At 34.3% G+C, this 26,997-nt stretch overlaps 1 protein-coding gene across 5 annotated transcripts in view; it reads right to left on the reverse strand.

Moving 5' to 3' along the window:
* The window catches only part of LOC125268434 (kelch-like protein 29), a 236,254-nt gene that overhangs the window by 87,576 nt on the left and 121,681 nt on the right, over positions 1 to 26,997 (reverse strand). For all 5 annotated transcript variants that reach the window (XM_048190629.1, XM_048190626.1, XM_048190628.1 and 2 more), the window contains 3 exons: positions 25,725 to 25,863; positions 16,735 to 16,931; positions 12,775 to 13,034 (listed from right to left, as the gene is read on the reverse strand). In XM_048190629.1, the coding sequence (XP_048046586.1) occupies positions 12,775 to 13,034; positions 16,735 to 16,931; positions 25,725 to 25,863 (596 nt within the window). The remainder of the gene's footprint in view (positions 1 to 12,774; positions 13,035 to 16,734; positions 16,932 to 25,724; positions 25,864 to 26,997) is intronic.

A 26,997-nucleotide genomic window follows, 5' to 3' on the forward strand; every position in this document is an offset into this window, starting at 1 on the left:
CTAATTACTTACAAAGCACTAAATGGTTTAGCTCCCCAGTACCTGAGCGAGCTCTTAAAGCATTATAGTCCTTCACGTCTATTGCGATCTCAGAATTCAGGCCAGCTGATAATACCTCAAAATCAACCGCAGGCGGTAGATCCTTTTCCTATTTGGCACCTAAACTCTGGAACAATCTTCCTAGCATTGTTCGGGAAGCAGACATACTCTGTCAGTTTAAGTCTAGACTAAAAACACATCTCTTTAACCTGGCATACACATAACACATTATCAATTTATATTTTCAAATCCGTTAAAGGATTATTAGGCTGCATAAATTAGGTCAGCCGGAACCGGGAACACTTCCTATAACACCAGATGTACTCATTACATCAGAAGAAGAATGGCATCTACGCTAATATTAGTATTTCTGTTTATCCTGAGGTTTACCGTAGTCAACTGGATTTGGGCCGTACCCAGATGAGTCCGAGGACCGGTGCCCTGACACAACCACAACGCAGCCATGAAGTATCACCAGAGATCGAGTCGACTAGATCTTCCATTGTGAAGGCCTCATCTACACGACAGCCAATGCCACAGTTCCTCAACAGATCGTCCATACGGGCATGATGAATACGATCCTCAACTGGACCACAACGCAGCCCTGAAGTATCAGCAGAGATCGAGTCAGCTAGATCATCCATTGTGAAGGCCTCATCAACACGACAGCCAGTAGCACAGTTCCTCAACAAACCGTCCATACCGGCATGATGAATACGATCCTCAACCGGATGGAACTGAAATAAATACTTTGAATGTTGCGATCCTATCAGACTTATGATAGCAACCTGAATCGTAACAAAGCACTGTTCGCCAGAGGAGAACTGGCCCCCCGACTAAGCCTGGTTTCTCCCAAGGTTTTTTTTTTTTTTTTTTTTTTTTTCATTTTAACACCTATTTGCCACCTGTTTGCCACCTGATGTCACCTGTTGGAGTTTGGATTCCTTGCCGCTGTCGCCTTTGGCTTGCTTAGTTGGGGACACTTGACATTTGACTTCAATATTGACATTCAATATTCAACAGTATTCTTGACATTTATTCAACAGTGCTTTTGATCTGCCTGCATTGATTGCTGTGCAGCCAAAATTATATACCAGTTATCACTGTAAAGCTGCTTTGACACAATCTGCATTGTAAAAAGGGCTATATAAATAAAGGTGACTTGACTTGATTTTCCTTCATCTGCCGTAAGTCCCTCAGCTCACCATCGGTGTCGCCAAACTGCTCAGTCTCCAAAATGTTCGTACGCATGGGTGAGAGTTTGCGTGGAGGTGCGCAAATTTTCCCGTCAAGTTTGTTTTTATAAATCTAAACTTATGCGTAGAAACTGGCGTACGCACTTTAAGGGCCTGTTTTGTGCATAAGCAAAGTTTTATAAATGAGGCCCCTGATGTTTGAAAAAAAAAAAATGTAAAGCGTGTTTGTCTTACAAATATTTAACAAATGAAAAGGATTTTAAAGAGCGTGTGCCAAAACCTCATAACTTCATTGGATCCTCAAACTGCAAAAAATATGCATTATTAAGTTGGGTATCGGTATCCACACACCATGTACTGCAAAAAGCTTTTAAGGGGGTCATGACATGGTTTTCTTTTTGTTATTTTAAAATGTTCCTTGAGGTTCACTTAATGTTAATAACATTTTTTACACAAGTTAGTGTTTTAAAAACATTATCCATATAAAAATGTAATTTACAGACAGAGCATTATGAAATCATTTACTTACAGATTGTGATACAGCTGCTGTCAGATCCAGTAAAGCTGGCTGCTTGATCTTTCAATAAAAGTTTCCTTGTGAACTCTCCATTACACTCTCCATTACAAAATAAAATGCTCCGAACAAACATATAATCCTCGGACGCGATCTGGGACGCCATTAAAATACACCATCCACTTGATTCTGGTGCTGGGATCCTTCTGAAGTCTGCACAGAGACGCAAACGAGCTGTTTAAACTGAAATTAGTAAGGATGCACCAATATGATTTTTTAGGGCCGATACCGATATTAACAAACAATTATTGGCCGATACCGATACAGATATTTGTCATTTCCTCTCTTATTTGAAACTTTGTCATCAAAATAGATAGTATTTTGATCATGTTATAAATAAGCAAAGTTCAAAAACACCTGCAGTAAATTATACTAGCAGGTTTATTGCTGCATCATCAAATAATTTTTAATGAACATGGATTGGATCCATTTAACATTCAGCAGGCCTACATAAAGATAACAGAACAAAGATACATATGAAATAAACAGTGCTTTTTAGGTAGGTTTAATAGTTTTCAGGTACAGAAAAAAAAGTAAACAAATGTAAAATAGCACTGCATATTCTTCACTGTATAAATTAAATACATATTAATCCTTTATTGTAACAGAGTAATTCGCTGTATGTTGATGATAATGCACTGGAGAGAGAGAGAGTTTAAGGCGCACTTCTTGTGCTCTGTAATGTTTATTTTTTGTGGTGATTTGTTTGGAAACGGATGCAATAAACTTTATAAAACATCAGTAAAGGTTAAAGGTTAAAGTTACAAAAGTTGTTTAGTCAAGAATAGTGTGTGATCTTTTGTTATTTGATTAGCATTAAAGCACAGACAGCAGTGCTAGGATAATGTAACAGAAATTATACAGCTCAGTGCCTTCACGCAGTTAATTTATAAACCATCGGTTTGTTATATTGGCCTATATTTGTTATATTGGTAATGGCTCCACCATTACAAGATAAGCAATGTACAGTGAGACATTTAAGATTATTTACAAGTTATTACTTTTACCAAAAATTGTAATAAGATTTCTAAAATACTTTGATATATATATATATATATATATATATATATATACACACATATATATATATATATATATATATATATATATATATATATATATATATATATATATATATATATATATATATATATATATATATATATATATATATATATATATACATATACAGTGCCCTCCATAAATATTGGGACTCATTCTAATATGATGATTAGTTCCTCAAGAAATATTTGTTATTATTATATTATATATTATATATGTGTACTTTTTTTTCAGGATTCCGTGATGAATAGAAAGTTCAAAAGAACAGCATTTATCTAAAATACAAAGCTTTTGTAACATTTTACACTACCGTTCAAAAGTTTGGGGTCAGTCAGAATTTATTTATTTATTTATTTATTTTTAAATAAATTAAAGAAATTAATACTTTTATTCAGCAAGGATGCATTAAATCAATCAAAAGTGACAGTAAAGACATTTATAATGTTACAAAAGATTAGATTTCAAATAAACACTGTTCTTTTGAACTTTCTATTCATCAAAGAATCCTGAAAAAAAACAAATATTGTACACAAATATTTTGTACAGTTGTAAACAATAAATGTTTCTTGAGCAGAAAATTGACATATTAGAATGATTTCTGAAGGATCATGTGACACTGAAGACTGGATTAACAATGCTGAAAATTCAGCTTTGCCAACACAAGAATAAATTACATTTTAAAATATTTTCAAATAGAAAACAGTCATTTTAAATTGTAATAATATTTCACAATATTACTGTTTTTACTGTATTTTTAATTAAGTAAATGCACCCTTGGTGAGCAGACAAAACTTCTTTTAAAAACATTAAAAATCTTACCGATCCCAAACTTTTGAGCGGTAGTGTATATATATATATATATAGAGAGAGAGAGAGAGAGAGAGAGAGAGAGAGAGACTCAGTTTTACACATGGCTCTGTCCCAACTTTTCTGGAGTGTGTTTCAGCCATCAAAATCAAAATTAGTTTATAGTTACAAAATACAAACAATGTTGTTCTGTGAAAACATTGGAAATCTTTTCTTCTTTCTAATTTTGTCAGTTAGAGAGAATTAACAAATCACAGATTCTTCATTTTATTGCATTTTACAAATGTCCCAACTTTTCTGAACATGGAGTTTTGTATTAAAATGTTCAGACATTTTAATTCAGACATACTCATAATCATTATGTATGCCGCTGTGGCAAGCTTTAAGCGTGCACTTGAGCGCTGATTAGGCTATGTATTTTATAGGCAAAAGGCTCATTATTATGATTTATGGCTTATTAATATAAGCGTGCAATTAGTCGACTAATGGCTTAAATGAACGACTACTAGTCGACTAGAAAAATCTTTAGTCAAGCGCAGCCTTACAGTGTATTGTATCTAGTGTAGTCAGCGTCAGTGAATATAATATGTTTTATTTGCTTTTGAAGCAACGCTCACATCCAGTATTGGCAAATGTCAGCTGTTTAGCGACTGATCGCCAGTGGGCGGGGCTTATGGTGTGATGATGTATGACTATTCATTGATGTCTTGCTCTAGAGGCAGTCACATGCAAATGTATTTGCCCGTGTGACGTCACAGACCCCATAATATCAAAACAAGCCATTTTTGGAGCTTGATTAAATAAATACTTTGTTTATAATGAAGAGGACGTTTTAAGCTATGAAAATTGCAGAATGTTTTAATGGTACAAAGACCTCTTATATGTCAAAAGATCAAGGCAAATTAGATTTCTCATGTCATGACCCCTTTAAATTGGCTAGCAAACACAGTGGACAAGAGAACAGCCATTAACACAAGACACACACCATCTAATCCATAGCACACAGTTCAACACTGGATTCAACCTCAGTAAAGCTGACAATCAAAATCAGAGGGAGATCAACACAGCAGCAAAGTTCACCTGCTCTCTGTGTGCTGAGTGCTGTGAGATGAAAGACTGAGACAGACACCCAGCTGTGAGCCAATCTACTGAGACAACGCTGGAGAACACCTGAGACCTGAGAGAGACCATCAATAAAGCGACTGACCCGACAGAGCTCAGAGTGACCTCAAAACACAACAAAAACACATTTATATCACCACTTAAAACAGTCTGAAGAACAAAGAAAGAACAAAAAAACATCCTTACATAAAACAGGTTTGTTAATGTCTGAAGTCTGAGATTTTTCACCTGTTTTATGGTGAAAATAGTGCATCTTATTACTTTAGACACGATTTCAAGGCTGTAGGATAATAATATTATTTATATAAAAAATTTATATAAAAAGATGTGTTTTCTAGATATTCATTAGGTCAGCTCTTTTAGGCTGATTTAATTCCAGACTGTGTATTTCAAATGTTGAATTATGTGAACCTGCTAAAAGCATAAAAATTATGGCATAAAAAATAAAAAAAACCTCTTATAAAAGAGCAATTAGCTTTGGGAAACAGAAGCCAATATTCTTGAAAAAACATTATTGTTTTGATTGTGTTCAGAGACAATCTCTTATCTAACACCCCGAGGCTCTTTAAAAATTATCAAGCGTTTAGGGCATAAAACACTTTTCATTTTCCATCTACTTACATTATAACAATCCAACTACATACAGCGATGCAACATTTCCATATTTAGACTCGCCAAATGAGTCACAGAAGAAAAGCCCATAAAGTTACAGTGTGTGATTTATATACTTGTCTGTCAAACTGGGGAGAAACTGTTCGATACGCAGAATAAAAGAACAGAAAAAAAGAGACAGAGAGAGAGAGCCCAAAAGACTGTAAATAAAGAAGAAATGTTTTTTTTCCCCCAAAGTTCTGCTTCAGTGCCATGCCGGATTTGTGATTTCATAGGCTAAACCCCAGGGGAACAGCGTGAAGTAGAGGAACTCATTTCAGCCTGAATTCAGATTGATTTCCTATCCAGCTCCTTCTCAATGGAGGCAGTGCAGGGCCAAATAAACATAAGGTCATTGCATCAATCTCTGCTGCTTCCTTCTCATGCCATCTGATCCAGTTTCACAGAGACGCTTTACGCACTCCAAACAGTGTGCTCAATTGGCTCTGAAACTCCAAAAGCAAATTTATTTAATAGACAGATGCAGGCGGAGTGTAGTCACAGCGTTGAAGAGTAACTTCTGTGTTTGGATTAGCCTACACTTTTGCTGCAATAAATGTGTATTGGCTGCAAACAAACAAATAAAAAAAACATATCTTAAACTCATATTAAATAATCTAACAGTTAATTTAAAATGGACTGAATGAAAATTAATGAAAAAATGTATGAAAGAAAAAAGTAAAAAAAAAAAAAATGACTTACACATTAGAAATATGAAATTTACTAATATATTATTAAAATCAAGAGTTGTATTTGTTAACATTATTTAACACACTGTGAAGTAACATAAACAAATTATGAACAGCTGTATTTTTTATTAACTAACATTAACAAAGATTAACAAATACAGGAACAGATATGTATTGCTCATGGTTAGTTCATGTCAGTTAATACATTATATGAGACCTTATTTTAAACTGTTACCAAAAATCTTTAAACAAAAAATGTGGACATTCTCAAATGTCATGGTGGCACAACATGGGTCTTTTATTATGAAATGGCAAGGTAATAAACATTAGCATGATAATGCAGCATTTAGAGGACCAAAATTGATCCTTGTGGCAGAGAGAAAGGGTTTGTAGATCTCTCTCAAATACCAATACAAATAGCTACTTTCAAGTGTGGGTTGGTTGATACACTTTCCATATCAGGTGGTACAACCAATGTAAAACTAAGAAAACTTTTTTTCTGCCGGTTTCTTTCTGATATCGCCATCTACAGGGCACTGAAGGTACTTTACCTTGTGTGTTTTGCACGAATATGAGTGCATTAGCAAGGTAGTTGTGAATTGCAGGTGTTTCATATAATAAGATGAGGACATTCCTGCAGCCTGTGATAAGGCTGAAACCAGTGTCCAGTGCCAGTAGGCTTTGACTATTTACTTTTACTCAACATTCTTTTATTTATCCGTTATACTTACTTATCCCCTTTTTGAGCACTTGAGCTTAACTGAGAATTGAGTGTCTGTCGACGTTCAAGAGGCTGTTCTGTCGACCTTGATTTATTGCAATTTTGAGGTGTTCAGTTTTATTTTGACTTGAGAAAATAAACTAAAATAATAATAAAAAAAAAACAAAAACAATTTGTGCTCTCCTCACAAATGACCTGTTTCTTTGTTTTTCACAGGCATGTCTCTGAGGTGTTGAGGACTAATGCATTTTTGAGCCTACATTCAGAATGAGTAAAATGCTTAATATATAAATGATACTTGATATAAAGTGGGACCAAAAAGCATGACACAGGGAGTGCATTAAAAATGAATCGGTTGCAAGAGAAGCATATATTGCAAAAAGAAAAGAGATGTGATAAATCTTGTCTAGTAGTTATTATATGTTCCATTAAAGTTAAAGTATTAAAGTATTATATGTTGCTATGCATTTAATGTTTTAAACATTTTGATGAATGCATTTTTTTATTTAAATTTAATGATAATCATTTTAATTCAAAATTCTGATGATTCCATTTGTATCAATTTAAAACATGACTTTGCTGTTACTCAATCACAATCAATTACAGTGTATCTAACCAATCTATTGCACTGTAGCCTATTTAAGTTCCAAATGTGATGTCATGTGATTTATTCTTTTTTTGATAAATTTACTACTTTTAATTCAATAGAGACTGTAGACTAAAACACTTGTATTTGCATTTTATTTTTATATGTATAAAAAAAATCTATCAATACAAAAAAAGATCCAGTATTCAGCATATTTCCTGTCATTATTAATGTTTTCAGGTGGCACAAATGATATTCATCAGGTTGTACAACCATGTAAATTCTTGATTTAACCTAAAAAAATAAGTGGTCAAAATGGCTGAAAGCTAGATTGTAGAGGGGTTGTGTATAGATACGCTTAAAGAAACCTACCTGCAAAGCTACCTGCAAAACTATGTGCAAGTGTACCTAGGACAAAAGCTGTTTTAAATGCAAAGGGTGGTCACACCAAATATTGATTTGATTTAGTTAATATAAGTTAATTGATAAATAAAATCTATTTATGACATTATTTTTGAAAGAATTCTCACTTTACAGCATTTTTACACTAGTGCCAAAAACTTTTCACAGTACTGTAGATTTGCAGGTAGGATTTCTTCAAGTGTATTGGAGACGTTGCCGCAGTTTTCTGGAATTAGTCTGTCTCCATTTTTTTCTGTTTCTTCATGTAGTCACAGATGGACTCGATGATGGTGAGATCAGATCTCCGTGTGGAGCATGTTGCTTGGTTGTGGTTGTGCATACAAAAATCTCACTGGATTAATACAATTGATGGAAAAAGGGATATTTGGAAATGTAAAATGATATTTCCTACTGATACAATACAGCAAAAGATATGAATAAATACTAGTGTATTATATATATATATACACACACACACACACACATACATACATACATACATACATATATATATATATATATATATATATATATATATATATATATATATATATATATATATAAAGTATATACACTACCGTTCAAAAGTTTGGGATCGGTAAGATTTTTAAATAACTGTTTTCTATTGGAAAATAATATAAAATGTAATTTATTTCTGTGTTGGAAAAGCTGAATTTTCAGCATCATTTCTCCAGTCTTCAGTGTCACATGATCCTTCAGAAATCATTTTAATATGATGATATTAACTTGAGTGTCTTGACTGCAATTTAACTACTTTAAATAACCAGTATGTTTTTTAGCTTGACAAACAAGTGTCAAAATAGCTCTCCCAACACTGCACATTCATACGCTTTTCTATTCAGTTTGACGTGAACTTCTAAAAGGACAGCTTCATCTGGTGACATTTAAATAATGCAACCAATGCTAATCCTTAATTACCATAGCACAGGTTTTAACTACTGCTGACTCTTTAGAAACTTAAAATAAACCCTTTAGTAGTACACTTACGTAATGTGTATGTGTCTTAGCCCACAGAAACAAGTTAGCGCTATAACACTAGAGAAAACGTGCCATTTATAAAACTTGAAGACCTTCAGGCATGGGCTTTGTGCCAAAACATAGAGAGCTGTTGTAGTAAAACTGTAATACATAAGTAATTGTGTCTTGTTTTTCCCAGTGAAATATCTAAACATTCTTACTGTAAATCAAAATGCATTAACTTGAAGGAAAGTGACATGAGATATAAAGTCTTGTGTCCTGAAAAAAATTATCAAAATTAAGTGAGTTTACACTTAAAACAAAAACAAATATCTGCCATTTGGCTAAGAAGAATAAACTTGTTTTTTCCTTTGAATTAAGTTTATTTTTCTGACCCATATAGGCAGATTTTTTTTTTTTTTTCTTTTTTTTTTTCTTGTTTTAAGTATAAACTCAATTCTTAATTTTTTTTATCAATTTTTATCAAGACTTAAAACCAAGTAAAAGTATCGTCATTTAAGTATAGATATTTGTATTGGAAAACAAGTCAAAAATACTGAGTAAGAAAATCATTTTTTTGCAGTGCAGAAACACACGTGACCCCTAAAAATGCTGTAGCATATGCACACTTATCAGCACAGTCAATAAAATCTGGAATCTTCAGAATGCTTCTTGCATGCTGGACTGTGTTGTAATCTGACTTCGGCTCCAGCCGGTCCAGAAAAAACAGACACTCTGACACCTTTGTTACCCTCCGAGGTAAAACAGAGGGCCCCATTTCCTAGCTCTTGGGACATCAAAGGGCCCCTCATGTGGACTAAGTGCCAGATAACATTCCAACACACACCACACACACCACGCACACACAGACACAGACACACACAGACACACAAACATGCATTGAAGACTGTATGTGTAAAATATAACTATGACAAAATGTACCCGTCATGTATGTCAAAGGCATGCATGTTTCCTAGTGTTTAGACTTAGTTTAAATAACTATAGTTGAGTTAGTTTTAGTTTCAATGATAAATTTGTCTGTAAACCATAACTTCTTTTATATGCTTTTTTTTTATCTGTCAAGTTTGGATTCGTTTTAAAGCGATTTCCACGCCTCATTCACCTATGTATATCACATGGCTGTCAAATACATTGTTCTATTTGTTTAATGATACTGTGAAGAAAGTAATCCATCTCAAAATCTGATCTGATACTCATAAATTAGGAGACAAGACAAAGAAACTTTGCCCGCCAAATAATGCTACGCATCTATTGGCCGTTCCAACTCAGGAGGTGTGTTATCTTGGTTTTCCATAAAAGCAATGACACGCAGCTTTTCCTTTGTCTCCCGATTGTCTCTCGATTGCCCCTGAACTGCCTCAGGCAACAGCGCTGTCATCACACACTCAGCTCCCCCCGGGATGACCATTTCCTTGGACTCTCTCTCTGTCATCTTACGCGTCAGTTAAACCTCGTTTGAAAACCCCGCCGGAGAAACCCTCTCAGAAAGGACCAACCAAGCCAAGCACACTGAAACTCTGTTGCACACCGACTTGAACCATATGCAAGTATTCATTTCTCTGAAATTTGTTTAAACTGATTTCTGTGCTGGCTCTCAAAAGGGTTAACGGTCGTAGTTTGCCATTCTTTGACCATCCCTCCTTTCCTGTCTTTACTTTCGCTCTTGTATATATGTGTATATTCTTGTATATATATTTAGACGCATAACCTCTGTATTAGTAGTTTGCATATATTAAACACATTATTCATGCTCGATTGTTCTTTTGCTCATTCAACAAAAACCAGGTCACTTTAACATTTCGATCCTATCCTTGCTTTACGTTTGGATGCTAGGAGAGGAAGTCTTTCTCGTGGCCAGAGAAAGAAACCTTCCTTTTGATGATATTCTGTGAGGAGCTTACTGTTTGCTGGACAAACTAATAGTTTCTATAAATAATTATTAAACCAGAACTAATCATATATGTAATTGATTATAATTCGTTGTAATTAATTCACAATATATGTTTAATTCCCCCTTGGGTCAGTATGTGCATATATTTAGTCATACAGCTTTATGACTTATTATATTCATATGCCCCACCCATAAATTGATTAATAACTGTACAGAATCGCTACAATGCTCACTAGTTTTTTGGAAAGGAACCAAGGAAGTCTGAAGAAGGTTCTTTGTGATTATTGGTCTAAACAGTAAACATAAACCTTTTGTAAGGAAAAAGGACATCTTGGCCTGTATTTACTTTAACACAGACCTGAATCTCTGATGTCACACTGGAGTAGGATGATATGCTTCTCGTTCAGACAGTTTCTCTCTTTTCTGCTACAGAACAGCATGTAATCAATTAACTTTTAGTATATTTAATGTAAGGGAATGACGGCACATTCTCAGGATGATAATCTCCTCAAGCGCTTCGCATTAGCATGACATTGTGAATGTTTCAAATCTGTATTACTGTGACTCTTTTCAGACCTTCTCTGAAAGCTCCAACAGATATGAAGATCAGTAAAGTCTACTGCACCTCAAAGGAAGAAAAAAAAAAAAAAAAAACATTTCTCAGGAAAGACAGCACATTTCCAGAAATTGATTACTTGCTATGCAAACCAGTGGTTTAATCTTGCAATTCTGTGGAACAGGCAGTGAAGAATGTGATGTTTTTGCTCCTTTTCAGCTTTTGACCTATGGAAAGGAAGACTATTCCATAACTTAGGACCTATCACAGAAAAGGCACGGTCACCCTTAGATCTATAACAGCAACGAGGAACCTTCAAAGGAAGTTGATCAGAAGATCTGAGCACTCTGGTTAACCAGTAAGGGTGTAAAAGGTCACTGATATATTGGGGCATGAGACCAAATAATGCCTTGTAAACAAAAATCAGAATTTTAAAATCATCATGAATTTCACCGGGAGCCAGTGTAAAGATGCTAAAACTGGGGAAATGTGATCCTCTTCTTAACCCTGTTAACAGCCTGGCTTCTGCGTTTTGGACAAGCTGTAGATGGGATAACGCAGTTTGGGGCAGACCAATATACAATGAGTTGCAATAGTCTATCCTTGATGAAATAAGTGAGTGGATCACAATTGCCAAGTTTAGCTGTCCAGGGAAAGAAAAAGTTTTATTTTAACAATCGATCTCAGGCGGTAAAAAACTACTCTTGACAACACTACTGATCTGCTTATTGAAAAGTAAAGATGAGTCAAAAATCACTCCAAGATTCCTCACATGATCTTATATCTTTGACGACAACTGACCTAACTGGGAAACTACAGTAGGCCAGGTAAGCAAGACAAAGAAGAACCTAAGATCAAGACTTCGGTTTTGCTCTCAATTGTAAGAAATTATTTGCCAGCCAATGTTTAACATCTTTGAATCAATTTAAGGCATTCTCAGATGAACAATTCTTGTCTACACTCACTGGGAAACAGAATTGGGATTCATCAGCATAACAATGGTAAGATATGCTGTATTTCTGAAAAATAAAGCTCAGTGGAAGCATGTACAATACAGTGAAAATAACAAGGGTCCTAAAATTGACCCTTGAGGTACACCACATTGTAGCTGAGCTGATGTAGAAGAGACATACACACACACTAACCCCAAACTTTTGCGGTATTGTACTTCTCTACGAGATAGGATGTCTGGAATACTCTGAATGCACGCAGTAAACAAACAAAACACAGAAGACAGACTGTGGTAGGCCTATCATTGGGTTTGAAAAAACAAAAGGCCACAAAAGTTCAAAACATTAGAGGAAATAAGCTGCATCCAAATTCCCATGTACCACATTTGAGAACTTACTTCTCTATCATGGGACATTATGCAGGAAAATAGATCTCCATGATCATTACCAAGCAGCATATTTATACATGACCACCACTGAAAACAGTGTGATTAACATCACTAACAAGGGTTGATCTCTGGTTTCCTACCTGAACTCTGCTGCTGGGATCCTTTTTAATCCATTTGATGACTGTCTCATAGACCAGCTCCTCAGCTTTCGTGTTCAGGCTGTCGTTGGACATGTAACTAACCAGATCTTCTTTGGAAATGTTCAAGATTTCATCTTGACTGGCCACATCAGGGAAGTTCTGCAGGGCGAAGGCTTTTGCCATGTTGTGGAGCTCAGTGCACTGCATCGCCTCGGCCATGGCCAGCACTCCCAGACAGTTACTGGCTGTCAGCTGTTTCTCTGCGAGAGGAGCACACATACACGTGTGAGCTGGGAAACAAACCCTGAACATATTAACAATGAGAGGTGTTTGGAAGATTAAATTTATCCAAGTGTGTTGCTGAGAGTATAATATCTCAAGCAGCTACTGGAAAAAAGACCTAAGCATGTGAATCGATTGGACAGGAGGCCAGGAGGCTCACAGGAGGACTTTGATTAGTCCAGACAGACAAAGACCTTTTCTACTGCATGAAAAATCAACAAAACCACTACTAAACATAGGCATCCTAATAAATACAGTAGAAACAAACAAATACGCACAGCAAAATGATAGATAAATATTAAGCAGGCATAAAAATAAATAAAATAAATATAATACATAAATAAGTAATACATGTAAAATATATTTTATATGTAAAATAAATTCTATAAATAAATATTTGTATAAATAAATTATGTAATGTATATAAATTAATGAAAATAAAAAATAAAAACTACAAACAGAAATTACAAAATTATTGTACAGTTTTGTACAATAATTATCATTAATTTTGACTAATAATAATTTACAAGAGTTTAATGATGTGATGGTGTAAAGTGTGCATTTAATTTCAGAATAAATCTATCATTATTTGATATTATTGCTGTAATTACAATTAATTAAACCACATCAATTAATTTGCAAGATTTTAGAAAGACTGTATTACCTACTACAGTAAATAACTGTTGACTTTAATTGGGTGAAATTGCAGGCACAATCATTATTTTTGCTGCTGCGTTAAATCAAGCATATATGACAAGCTCTGGATAAAGGCGTAAAGAAACTACACTGATACAACACCCCTCGTAGTACTCAAAACACAATTATGTGTAATGAAAGCACACAAGGTTATAAAACTATAGATGGCTTCGATTTCTATTACCAAATACTTCAATGTACCATCTTAACTGTAAGAACTCAGAACTCTTTCCCACTGATGAAACCTTGATTGCCCGCAAGATGAATCTTCTTTGGCGAAGCGTTCACTTTTCATACGCATTCAAGTGTCATGTCGCTTATCTGAAGCAGTCACGCTAATAAGAAGTTTTAAAGTCAGTCTTGCACATTTCGATTTTTGATTTATAACTTTTGTATACTGAAGCAGATGGAGCACTCCAGCAAATCCCTACAGGAGAGAATGTAATTTCATAGTCGTTGAGGTGCTGATAGATTAATAAGCTCCGGATCCCAGGGGTTCATGGGAAGAGAAGTACCAACCAGAGCTGTTAAAGCTGCCGACATCGACTTTTTGATTCCGAAGCTAAACTCATTGTTCACATTCCTTGCACCTGCCTTATCAACACCAAATCTAAAAAGGGCATAATTCATGACACTGTTATAAAGCATTTTGATTACTCAATGCAGTTTAGTACTGTCAAATATAGTGGAAAAAAGTCACTTAGTTACTAGTTATTCAAAGTTCAGTTCAAGTATTTACAAGAGTGACAACCACATTCTATTTCAATTCTGCGTAATACAATCATTATACATTTTGACTAATAATGCTTATTTATTCTCTTTTATACAGGCATAAATAAATGAATGAATAAATAAATAAACAGCTCATTGGTAAAATATAATAAAAAGTCATTTATACAAATACATATTTTATAAATGTATTAATAATAATAATAATAATATATATATATATATATATATATATATATATATATATATATATATATATATATATATATATATATATATATATATATATATATATATATATATAAAATACATGTAAAATAAATATTTTATTTGTAAAATAAATTTGTTATAAATAAATATTTGTGTAAATAAATATCTGAAAGTTATTGAATATTATGAAATACATATAAATATAACAACGGTCCATAGGTGGCATTTCAAACCCTGATTATAATATCAATTAATGTATCTGTGAATACATGTCGTACACAATATATGTTGTATGACAAAATGTTCATAGGTAATTCATGCTGAAAAGTGACATTTTTTTAAAAACTACAAACAGAAACTATACACTTACAGCATGAATTTATTAGAAAGTCAGTCTATTTAATGTGTACTTCCTTAAGATCAATATCAAATTATAATCCTGCATTCTGCTTGCATCGCAAATTAAATTCTCAAACTCAACTGACTCAACCGCATTCTTAACTCACAGCCACCCAACAGGATCGACACGCTAAAATATGTATGGATTGACTCCTTGGAGTCTGGCTTGAAGTGCATTATCTGACTAAAATATTACAACAAGAATTCAGTTTACTAGAAATTAGTGTAAATCCATTGTCAAGACATCCGTTCGCAAGCAGCGTGCAAGTCATTATGACTGCCGTAATGAGCGAGGGTATTTCTGATTCACTTCAGTCCACAGTGTGTGTGTCTGTGCTCGTCTGTCAATCAACATAACACAAGCCTCCAGCTCTGAAGGGGGAAACAGAATCCAAAAAGAGAGTGTGAGACGTGGACAGAATGAATAATGAGCGTATTCCCTCACAGCTTCACCATGAAGTTCCAGTAAATTACTCCAAGATTTTAGAGTACCAACAAAAACAAACTCATTAGAAAGCCTATTATCATAATTTGTCCATGAGAGATTGAGAACTACAATTATGCTCTGCATTTATTGCAGCCTTTATTTCCTGAGATCCTCTTTCATTATTAAACAAGGTTACTTTCACCAAAAACAGTCATAATTTTATTTTTAATGACCACCTCATTTTTTTTTTTTCAAGTTTCTTTGATTTGTCTGAAAGTGAAACCAGTGCATACTCTGAGCCGACTGTTGTATGAAATGCATGCAATTTAGGGCCCTATAATACACCCGGCGCAATGCAACGCAAGGCGCAGCGCAAGTGTGTTTGCGAGTTTGCGTCCGGCGCCGTTCGCGTTTTCCCGTTCAGCGCCATGTCCTTAAATTAGTAAATGCATTTGCGCCAGTTAGTGCGCCCATGGGCGTGCTGGTCTAAAAAGAGGTGTGTTCAGCGCATTGCTGGCGCATTGCTATTTTAAGGAGCTGAAAATAGACTGCGCCATAGACCAACTCAAACCTGGTCTAAAGTCTAAAGTCAATGGCGCAATATTTTTTTGTTAGAGCACGTTGGTAGAAACTGCGCCTCTGGGCGCGTCCACAGTGTGCATTGACTTTGCTTATTACACACAGGGATGCGCATCACACAAACATGCCAAATATTAAAAACATAAATATAAAAATGTAATGATGAATAGTCATTACGTGTATTAGAATTAGGCTATCTATTTTCAATTCAGCCTATTACTACTTATAATGATGAACGAAATTGGCTAATTAATTGAACAATCGTGCCAATACACACACATATATATTAACTGACTCATCGCATGTACGCCATGTAAATAGCAATCCGCCATGGCGCGAGCGCATCTCGCTCTTAAAGGGAATGGGAGATGACACTCTGATTGGTTTATTGAACGTTACGCCCATTACTCATTAAGAGAATAGGGACAACCCATTTCAAAAATGTGCCCCGGCGCACGGACCGTTTTTCCGTCGTTAAAATAGCAAAAGTGGTTTTGGACACGCCCTGAGTGCACCTGCGCCGTGCTCTTTACACTTTGCGTTTAGATCCTTAAAATAGGGCCCTTAGTGTTCACTCGAACAGCAAAGAACTAGTTGCTTTAGGAACACAGCTTTGGTGAAATGGAAACAATTCTTACCAAGGAAGGAGACACAAACTTTGCAGAACGTGTTGAACTGAAACTTGTTGGCCGCCTCCAGTAAGGTCTTGGCATTGGCCGAGTCAATAATGAGGGAGCCGGTGTAAACAAACTCCAGGAGAAGCTCCAAAACATCTGAATTGATGTTGCTCATCGTCAGCTGCATCTTCTCACCGTTTCTGTTCTCGCCCGATAACCTGGACACAAATTGACGAACGTTAAACCAGAGACCTGCAGGTTGCGTCTCAATTGCAACTACCAGTAGAGAGGGGAAAAAAAGGGGTGTATTTTCAGTGTACAACAACTTAACTTTTTGTTTGTTCCTCACACAAAGCTATCATTTGACTTCTGAACTGTGTTATTATTGTTAGCTAAAGGTAAAACTAGTCAAATTGAAAAATTCATTAAAATTGAGTTAACTAAAATAATACTGAAATGTATTATATCAAGTTAAGCTTGAGAAATATTATTATTATTATTAGAAAAAAGGGAAAATCACAAATGCCCAAATACTAAAATGAATTAAAAATTGAAATAAAAATGAAAGCTAAATAGAAATATTAAAAAAAGACAAAAAACAATGAAATTACTAAAACTTAAACTAAAATTAATTCTGAAAATGCAAAAACAAAAAAAAAATAATTCAAGTAATAAATATGGTAACGCTTTACAGTAAGGTTTAGATTGTTATCATTAGTTAACTACATTAGTTAACATGCACTAACAATGAACAATACTTATACAGTTTTTATTAATCTCAGTTAATGTTAATCCCAGCATTTACATTAAGATCAAAACTTGTATCTGTTAGTTAATGTACTGTGAACTAAACCCACTTGTATGGTGTTTCTTATTTTCCTTTTAGGAGCTTGACATGGTCACTGCATAAAAATTCTACAATAAATTTTACACTGTAAAAATATGAAATGACATGAGGTACATTAAATAATGCTTTTGAGGGAACTATTCCTTTAAGAAACAATTAAAAACCTATCAAGCATTCTAAAGTGAGATGAACTTAATTTGGAAGAACATCCACTAAAGCTGTTCAGCGAGTGTGACTCAAAGTCAGGCCTGTGAGTTTCTCTACAGCGGCGCTTGAGGGAAAACTTGAGTGAGCTGCTATGCATTTCCATGCATAATACATATTTAAAGGCATATGGGGAGTGCAGATTGCATGGCTGCTGAGATGAGCTGCTCTCCATCTAGAAGAGGGCCGGTGGCTTAGCATATCTGCTGAGGACTGATTGGCTTTGGTTTTTGCCATTGTTTGGGTACGTTATAGACACTAAATCTATAAACCTCAAATTATCAGTTATACTGCAAAAAGACAAAGGTGTCTCCAGAAACAAAAGCTCATAATGTTGTTCCATTAATGGACGGCCACGTCTAACGTGTGGTTAGACGTGGCAGTGAGGTGAAAATAATAATAATAATAACCTCTCTTCTGCCTCAGCTTACAGTTCCTATTCTACTCGAACAACATGCTTTAAAGGTGAAGTGTGTAATTTCAAGTAAAACGTAAAATGAGTTTTGAATGCATTTTCATGTTGCACCAAAACTGAGAAAGTATTTTAGCATCAAAAATTGCACACTTCCTTTTTAAACAAATCACAGTATGTGTTTTTGTGAACCTTCATGAAGACACTTAAAGTGTAGGTATATTTAGAACAAGGGATGCACCGATATCAGGACTGATACTGCATTCGCATACTCGTGCTCATCAAAATGCTCCGATACCAAAAACCGATACCATGCAGCGTGTGTAGTGTTTGTGTCCGAACAAAGAAACACTGACAACAGAGCAAACGTAGAACACAATGAAGATATCAGAAAAGGATGTCTATGAAGTAAATGTTAAATGTCTAATTAACATAATATTTAACAAATTAATCATTCACGCTATAGGTTCTGTGAGGTGGCTGATAAGCGAAACACGCAGACTAGATTGAGCGCAATATGGATATAGCAAAGGAAGTAAAACGAGGAGCCTATTACTAACGTTAACTGACGGTAACGAGAGAGTGAGCTCATTGATCACGCAGCACATGTCATTTGGATTACAACTAAATGGTATATACAAGTAAAAACACAAACTGTTATGTGATTTATGTATAACGAGTGGTTCCCTATATTATTACAGGAAGGCGGTACAGTAATCACTTGATGTTTTCAATAAGTTTTCTGTGCGCAAACATCTGAAGCACGCACCCAGAAAGCTAGCTTTATGACAGGGCACAAATAGCCTATTAAATCGAGCTCTTTCAGGTCTTCTTGCACTTGAATGGACAAATTCACACAAAATTATGTAAAAATGCCCAAACAGGTAAGTATCCTTGTGAAATATAGTTGGTTATGACTGAAGTGAACGTAAACAGAAAGAAAACGGATGTGTAACTGTTCTGTATGTTGAATACGTGCAGCCCTTAAAGTGACAGCAGCCTATAATAAACCTACTGCTGTCTTTGTCCTCATTGTTAATCTAACAAAAAAAACACAAAAGAGAAAATCACTCACTGCTCTTTATAACTTTTGTAAATTTAATAATGAATAATAATATATATATATATATATATATATATATATATATATATATATATATATATATATATATATATACACATACATACAGTGAAGAATATGCAGTGTTATTTTACATTTGATCACTTTATTTAATTTCTGTACCTGAAATTTGTGACGTTTCACTGGTATCTAAAAATTTGAACCACTGGCCCAACCAGGCCGGTAAAAATAAAATTAAAAAATTAAAAATCCTTATCATTGAGCCCTGCTGGAACAGCTCTAAATGTTCACTTTGATATTAAATTAAAGATAAAACATGATAAAGCAATAATATGAACAATGCTTTTACAATACATTTTAACAGGCATGATTAGGCATGAAAATTTAATTTAAAAAAACTAATTTGATTAATATTCTTTTGGTTTCTCTGGCAAATATTTTTAAAAATTAAAAATTAAAATACAGGTATTGGTACTTGGTATCGGCAAGTATTAAAAATGAAAGTATCATATCGGATTCATTCTGGAAAAAGTGGTATCGGTGCATCTCTATTCAGAACCTATGCAAAGACAAATGCATGCTACATACAGACAGACAGACAGACAGACAGCGTGATGTAAGCAGGGAAGAAAAGGAGGGGGTAGAAAATCAGTTCTGCCACAGGGAACCAGCAGCCATCCTACATGGAAAGGGACCATTCCATGACTGGGACGTGGATTTACTTTCAAACACCTGCTAAAACAGAGTTCAACACGGCCTGCATACGAACGGTAATATTAGACGTTATAAGAGGTTTGACTTGGAGGGAGGCAAAAGGCAGAGTATGAAGTGAGGTGGGTGTCTCTGGCAGTGGCTGAAAAATAAAGAAATGTTACTCCTGAAAAGAAAAACAAAAATGCAAAGTTTATTGCTGTCAGGTGTAAGTGGAGGAGGAGAAATATTAAGAAAGAAAAGGTAAAAAAAAAAATATATATATATATATATATATATATATATATATATATATATAATAATAATAATAAAAAGTCAACCATTAAGAGGTGGGGAAGAGAAAGAAAATAGAAATTCAGCCCTCTCTCTGTCCCTGAGATCAATTACAGAAATCTAAATCCACACTCCCAATTTCCATAAACACTTGTGCTCAGAAAAGAGCTTTTTGGCCATAATTTTATTCTCAAGTATGAACGTCTGCCCTGAAAAAAAGATCTATATGGTTATCAAAATCTTTCTTTTCATCCACAGTCTATGACTGTTATATTGATTAGACTGGGAAAATACAGTATGACACTCAAAGAGGGAAAAAAGGCTTTTAAAAATGAAGGGATGCATAATATGTGCATGATTATGCTGGTTTCTAAAACGCCTTCTTTTGGATATAGTCTCAGGCAGCATCGCATGTATCCTTTGTTAACCAGAACGCATTGAGACAAGCTCAGTGAAAAAAAAAGAAAAACTGAAAATGATTTATATGTAAATATACATTATATATAAACAAAACAATATTTTGTTAAAAAATAGATACATAACTTAATTTTTTACAAATAAAAATATTTATAAAGAAAGAAAGAAAGAAAGAAAGAAAGAAAGAAAGAAAGAAAGAAAGAATTTTAATCAGGTTTGAAACATGTCTGCCTGAAAATTTTCATTAAATGGTTATAAAAAGTTATTTTTGTTCACTGACTACGATCTATTATATTGATTAGACTGGTAAAATAAAGTGATGAAAGTATGGCACTCAAGGGGGGGAGGCCTTTTAAGAATGACAATTTCTATTTTTCAAATTTCCAAGAAATGTCGAGCACATTCATTTGCCTACGTCCTTGAGAGAAAAAGCAACCTGAAAAATCTATAAATGTGAGTGCTTTCTGTCGGACAACATTATACCTGATTATACACCTGAGCACTGATTTGCTTTCATGAATTCTTTAGAGCATGTTATTTGAACTGTAAAGTGTCTTTTTTAGACGGAACTATTTTTCTAGCCCTGCTTTATGTATAGTTCACTTCTTTACCCCGTCATGACATCAGTCTAAGGTGGTTTGCAAGTTTTGATCCCATTGCTTTAAACCTTTTTAACTTATGCCTGTACTATTCCTTCTTCTAAACATGAAAAATGATAAAAGGATCAAAATGAAAGATATCAAACCACTAGAACTTCTGAGTTAAGTGTACTTTTTGATGGAACAAAACAAATCAAGAGTTGCCAAACAAAAGTGTGCTCTTCAATGCCAGCTATCAGTCTCAGAATAATAACATAGTGTCTATGCTAATATATACGTGGAAGCACTCAGCAAGTGGCAATATGATGGATGCACTGCCAGAAACAAAGCGCAAATATTCAATAAAATCCAGCAGACAGGCTGAATCTCTGGAGATATTGTGAAATTCATAAGCGGCGCTACCTTCTATCAATGTGAACGAGGTAGCGCTAATGGCTATATATTACATTCAAACACAGATCCACTTAGTGGATGATTTGCTAAATGGATGAATCACTTTTTAATGCACATTTTCTCTGAGAATGATAAATACAGCAGGTGTTCTTTATAGACGATTAGATAAACCCGGTCCGTTCGACTGGTATAAATGACGGACACCCTGATAATGACTTTAGTCTCAGGCTGATTCGCCCATTAAAGGGCCGCCAGACATCTCTGATATTAAACTCAGATTACAGTTCAATGCATATATCATTTTCAAAGATGAATATTTCGTTCAGATTTGATATTTATCATATAGTTTTTTTCTCTAAAAGTTCAAAGATTAAAGTCAGTACTTAATTAAGCACAAGCAAATAATCAGGCTGAAATAGACTACTCACATTTTTCCCACTAGAAATGCATGATAAATAAATAATGCAAGAATGTTTTCAGAATGGTTTAGTATGCCACGGCTTTACAGATCACGACTCGCCATTGATTTTACTCCGGTGAACAAAGCTGTTGACTCTCGATTTAATGTAGCATGAATTTTCAGTCGACTGGCAGCTCTATGTATGTACAAGCACATGAATGACAGATTGAACTTGAACTCTATGAGGCTGAACTGGATTGAAGTATCTGTTCATATGCATTATATGGACTTAATAACTGTTGACAGGGTTACATATTTTCTACTTGAAATGCACAGAGCTAATGTATTTTTCAAATGAATGGCAATGTTACTGTAGGACTCTGTACATCTGTTCTGTAACCTAATGAGCCGGCTACAGGCATCATATGTGCATGATTATGCAGGTTTCTAAAATGCCTTCTTTGGATCTATTCCAAGGCAGAATTGTGTATCATTTGTAGAAATCATAATGCCAGTGAAAAAAATAAACTGATAATGATTTATATTAGTGCTATCAATTCGATTAATCGCATCTAACATAAAAGTTGTTTACACATAATATCTATCTATCTATCTATCTATCTATCTATATACACACACACACATTATGTAAGCAAACTTTTATGTTAGATGTGAATAATCGTGATTAATCGATTTGACAGCACTAATTTATATATATATATATATATATATATATATATATATATATATATATATATATATAAAAATGCACAAATGCATAGCAATAAATACATAAACATACGCAAAAATGCATAAATGAATAAATGCATAAACAAATGAACGAACAAAAAAAACAAATGAATGAATGGATGAAAAAATGAATGGATGAATAATCATGATCATCATGAGTGTATAAACGTTGCATTTCAGTTAAAATGCTGCCTTGATAGCTCACTAGGTTCTAGAAATGCTCTTGTTTCCTCTGTGTTCTAAGAAGGACAATTTAGACGTCAATGAGAGTGTGAAATTCTCCATCCAAAGGCCCTAGTTTCAGTCCTTCCAAAGGCAGTGAAACTCAAATCGCTTTGTGAGGTGTATCAGCACATTTTGTGCTTCACCGAGAACAAACTTCTGAGTTATTGCTCCTAATGCAGTTTTCATTGCTGCTGCTCATGAGATAGCTCAGCTCGACCCGGACTAAAATCACAATCAAACGGCCTGATTCTCAGTCACAATCTGTCCTTGAAGCTGGAGTACATGTATCATGATGTATATTGTACAGGAATTTGAAAGCATTATAGCAATTACACCTGCCAAGCCAATCTATTTGTTCTCTGCTTTCAATGCCCTGGTTCTTGTAATTGTTTGGATGCAACTGAAACTAGACTGATTGGGACAGATATACAATGGGTTGTACTGTTGTGCACTTTGATTCAACAAAACATTAACCCTATAAAGCTTTCTGTATAATATTTGGGGCCAGAGTAACTAAACAGGACAAATTAGCGTCTGGTTTAAGACATGCTTTTTTGGGCAGTAAATAATGCCACAAATAACAGTAAATTGACAAGCTCAAACCTTAACTGTAAAACTTGCATGATTCATTTAAATACTCTCCCCCCATAAATTTTGCGTCAGAAAAGGAAAAATCCTACAAATGCATATGCCGCAAAAATAACCCTGTCCATGCCTTTTCAGCACAACTTTTTCACTGCGTGTCTTTAGTAAATCCGGACAGTATTTTTTTAATGCCAGAAGAGGGTTTGCGCTGATGCAAGCTGTTGGTAAATCTGGCCCTTGATATGCAAATTTATAAGGCTTCTAAATCATCAACATGATCAAAACATTGCTGAAGAGCCCATTGCACAATATCTACTATATTGGCTTCTGTCGTCTGATTGATAGTTTATACTTTTTTAGCAAGTAAAAGTCCTTTCAGTATAATTATAAAAATGTCCACCTCAGCTTGTGTCTTTTTGCTGTGAAATCTTCACAGAATTGTATTGAGTAAATGTACGGATAACTTTTATATTGTTAGTAATATTTAAAGATGAACATTTACTTGACTGAATCAACTTGGCTTCACTTAATTATCCATACATCATTATTAAGAAAAATTATATTAAATTCTAAGTATCAGATATGATCCATCACACTTTTGAGAAAAGTTTGATCTCTCAATCATCATTGTATTTCATTGCATTATATGTTTAAAAACTACAGTTGAAATATAATCTTACTATGACATCTTATTCGGGGATACAGAGTGACAACTTTTGCATTTTATAAAAGTAGTCTGTTATAAAGATCTCACTGATTTACATTACAAGCTATAAGTGATTCATTTAACTTTTTGTCTATATAAATATGAGCAAATGGACCAAATTGCATATTTTTGCTCAATGTGGGCCTCTGAATAAAAATGTGGTGTTTTATTACTCCTCAAATGAAAGTTCCATATTACCTATATCATTCAATTAGATTACATTAGATTAGGTCTAAAAGTTCAATAAACTGTTCCATTTCATGGTTGTTTGTCCGACTATTATTCCATATGTCAGGTTTTACAGGGTTAAGATTACCTAAAATGTCAAAAAAAAAAAAAAAAAAACTCTGGAAAACAGATTTTACTTCTATTAAACAAACTGTGATTCTATTCTTTACATATGTCAAAAGGAAATTTATAAGATTTAGAAGGAAAGTTTGAATAAAAGGCTTTAACAATAATTTTTCCAATCTTCTAGCTTTGCACTGTGAGATAAATAGATTTTATGTTCATATTTCTACTATTTCTTTCTGCTAGCTAAAAAAATCAGGCACCGATCAAAATTTGTCATATTTAAATAAACATTTTAAGTTTTTAAGGTTTGCTACAACCATTTACAACAAATTTACTGCAAACAGTTTGCAAGCTCATTTGCATGTGAAAACATGAATTTGCAGTAAATATGTAGCAAAATTCTCCTCAAGAGCTTTACCAGAAGAGTGCATGATACATGTAAAACAGATTCTCAGATTGTACATTTCTTTGCCTGTAAACATAATTATGTACTAAGTTTTTACTCATAAACAACATCCAGTCAGTCACACGGCTCTGGGACACCCGACTCCTGAGATCAGCATCAATATGAGACGGCAAGTCGGCAAGAAACAGAATTTCCCGAAGCATAAACCAGATTTGTGCAGTTTGCAGGTTGGCTTAATCCCAACGGCATGCTCAAAGCGCTGTGTGAATTTCCACCGAGATACAGAGCAAGTCACAGCAGGTAAAGGGTGAAGTGGGACGACTAGAACATCCCGTCTAAGCACTTGACACAGACAACCGGAGCACAGCGCTGATGCCATATGCCAAACGCACTCCTAAAATCTGCCTTTCATTTGTTTTGACATTTACAAAGCATTTAAAATTAAAACCCCCAGTCATGGAACTTCTTCGCCCATTAAAATGCAAATTGGCACACTTAGTAAATAGAGATGAAAGGGTCAGATTGGTCCACGCCTTGACCTTTTTCAGCAGTGAAATACATTTGTTGGTGGAACAGACAGAATGGCTACTGGCCCTGTGACAGGAACCAATGTCTTCAGACCTGCAAGAGATGGGGAGGGAAAAGGAGGCGACACAAATGCACCCTATGAAAAGAACAGAATAGATCAAGGACGGGAGGAAAGCAAACCTTTTCACCATGTCCTTGAAATACAAGCTGCAGGAAGCTAGAACATTTTGATGGACTTCAAACTCTTTGCCTTCAACAATTATTTTCAGGTCTGTAAATTCTTTCTCTCTCCGCTGCTGGTTCAATTCCTTCAACATTTCTGTAGAACAAGAGAAAGAAGAGAAACAATGATTTTTGTATGCTCTGAGATTGAAGCACAGAGCATATGATGACACAACCAATCATTGTTGGAAGAAAAACTGGAGATGATTTGTTTGTGTAAGTAAAGAGCTGGAAAAGATTTGGAGTAGAGGGATAAAACCATCAAGCGTGAAGGAAAAACAACAACAAAAGTTTAGGGCAAAAGGTCAGCACTCTCATTTCATTGTTAAACAAACACTGACCTTTGTCAGTAAGATGTGCACATCTACAACTACAATTTAAAGGAATATTTTTGCCAAAAATTTATTTGCTGTCATCATATAAACGCGTCATTCCAAACCTGTATGACTTTCTTTCAGTTCTTTTCAAACATTTCATTTTTGGGTAAACCATTACATTGACAGACAATGGCGTGCTACGGTTGGGATCTGGAAATGAAAATTCCATTCATGTTCTCCATATAGACTTACATTTTTAACTGTTCTGTATAAACCATGGTAAATATGTCTACATAGACTTAACATGAGCTCAGAGGCTACTGATTAATATGATAAGCAAAGTCAATGTTTTCAAAAATAAATGAATATAAATTAAAAAATACTAAATTAATAAATATAAATTAATACAAATAAACAAATAAATATAATTATAGTATACATGTATTTGTTTACTTATAAAATGTATAAATGAAAGCATACATTATTCAAAAAGTGAAACATCAGGACATGGCACAGTAATGATAATTTAGGGGAAATTGTGATAAATTATCATGAAAATCATGTCCAAAAAAATCATAATAAAAATTAAATAATGATAATGATACACACATTATATGTATAACTAAACTAGGGCAACTTTGATGAAATCTGATCCACTTCAAATGTTGACTACTGTGTTATATATATATATTACATATATTTATGTAAGTGATGATAGCAAAATAAAGTAAACTGTGACATATTATATAATACAAAAATTATTCAGACACTTTGACCTGACCATGTTTTGCTTAAGTGTTATCTGACATAATTAAGATTATTTTTTTCTGACACAGTTTAACTCTGAGATCTTGTCATATTTTATTAACATTTTTTTAAAACTATAGTGAATAAACTATAATAATGAATGATAT

The sequence above is a fragment of the Megalobrama amblycephala genome, linkage group LG5 (assembly GCF_018812025.1).
Source record: "Megalobrama amblycephala isolate DHTTF-2021 linkage group LG5, ASM1881202v1, whole genome shotgun sequence".
In the NCBI taxonomy this organism is placed as follows: Eukaryota; Metazoa; Chordata; class Actinopteri; order Cypriniformes; family Xenocyprididae; genus Megalobrama; species Megalobrama amblycephala.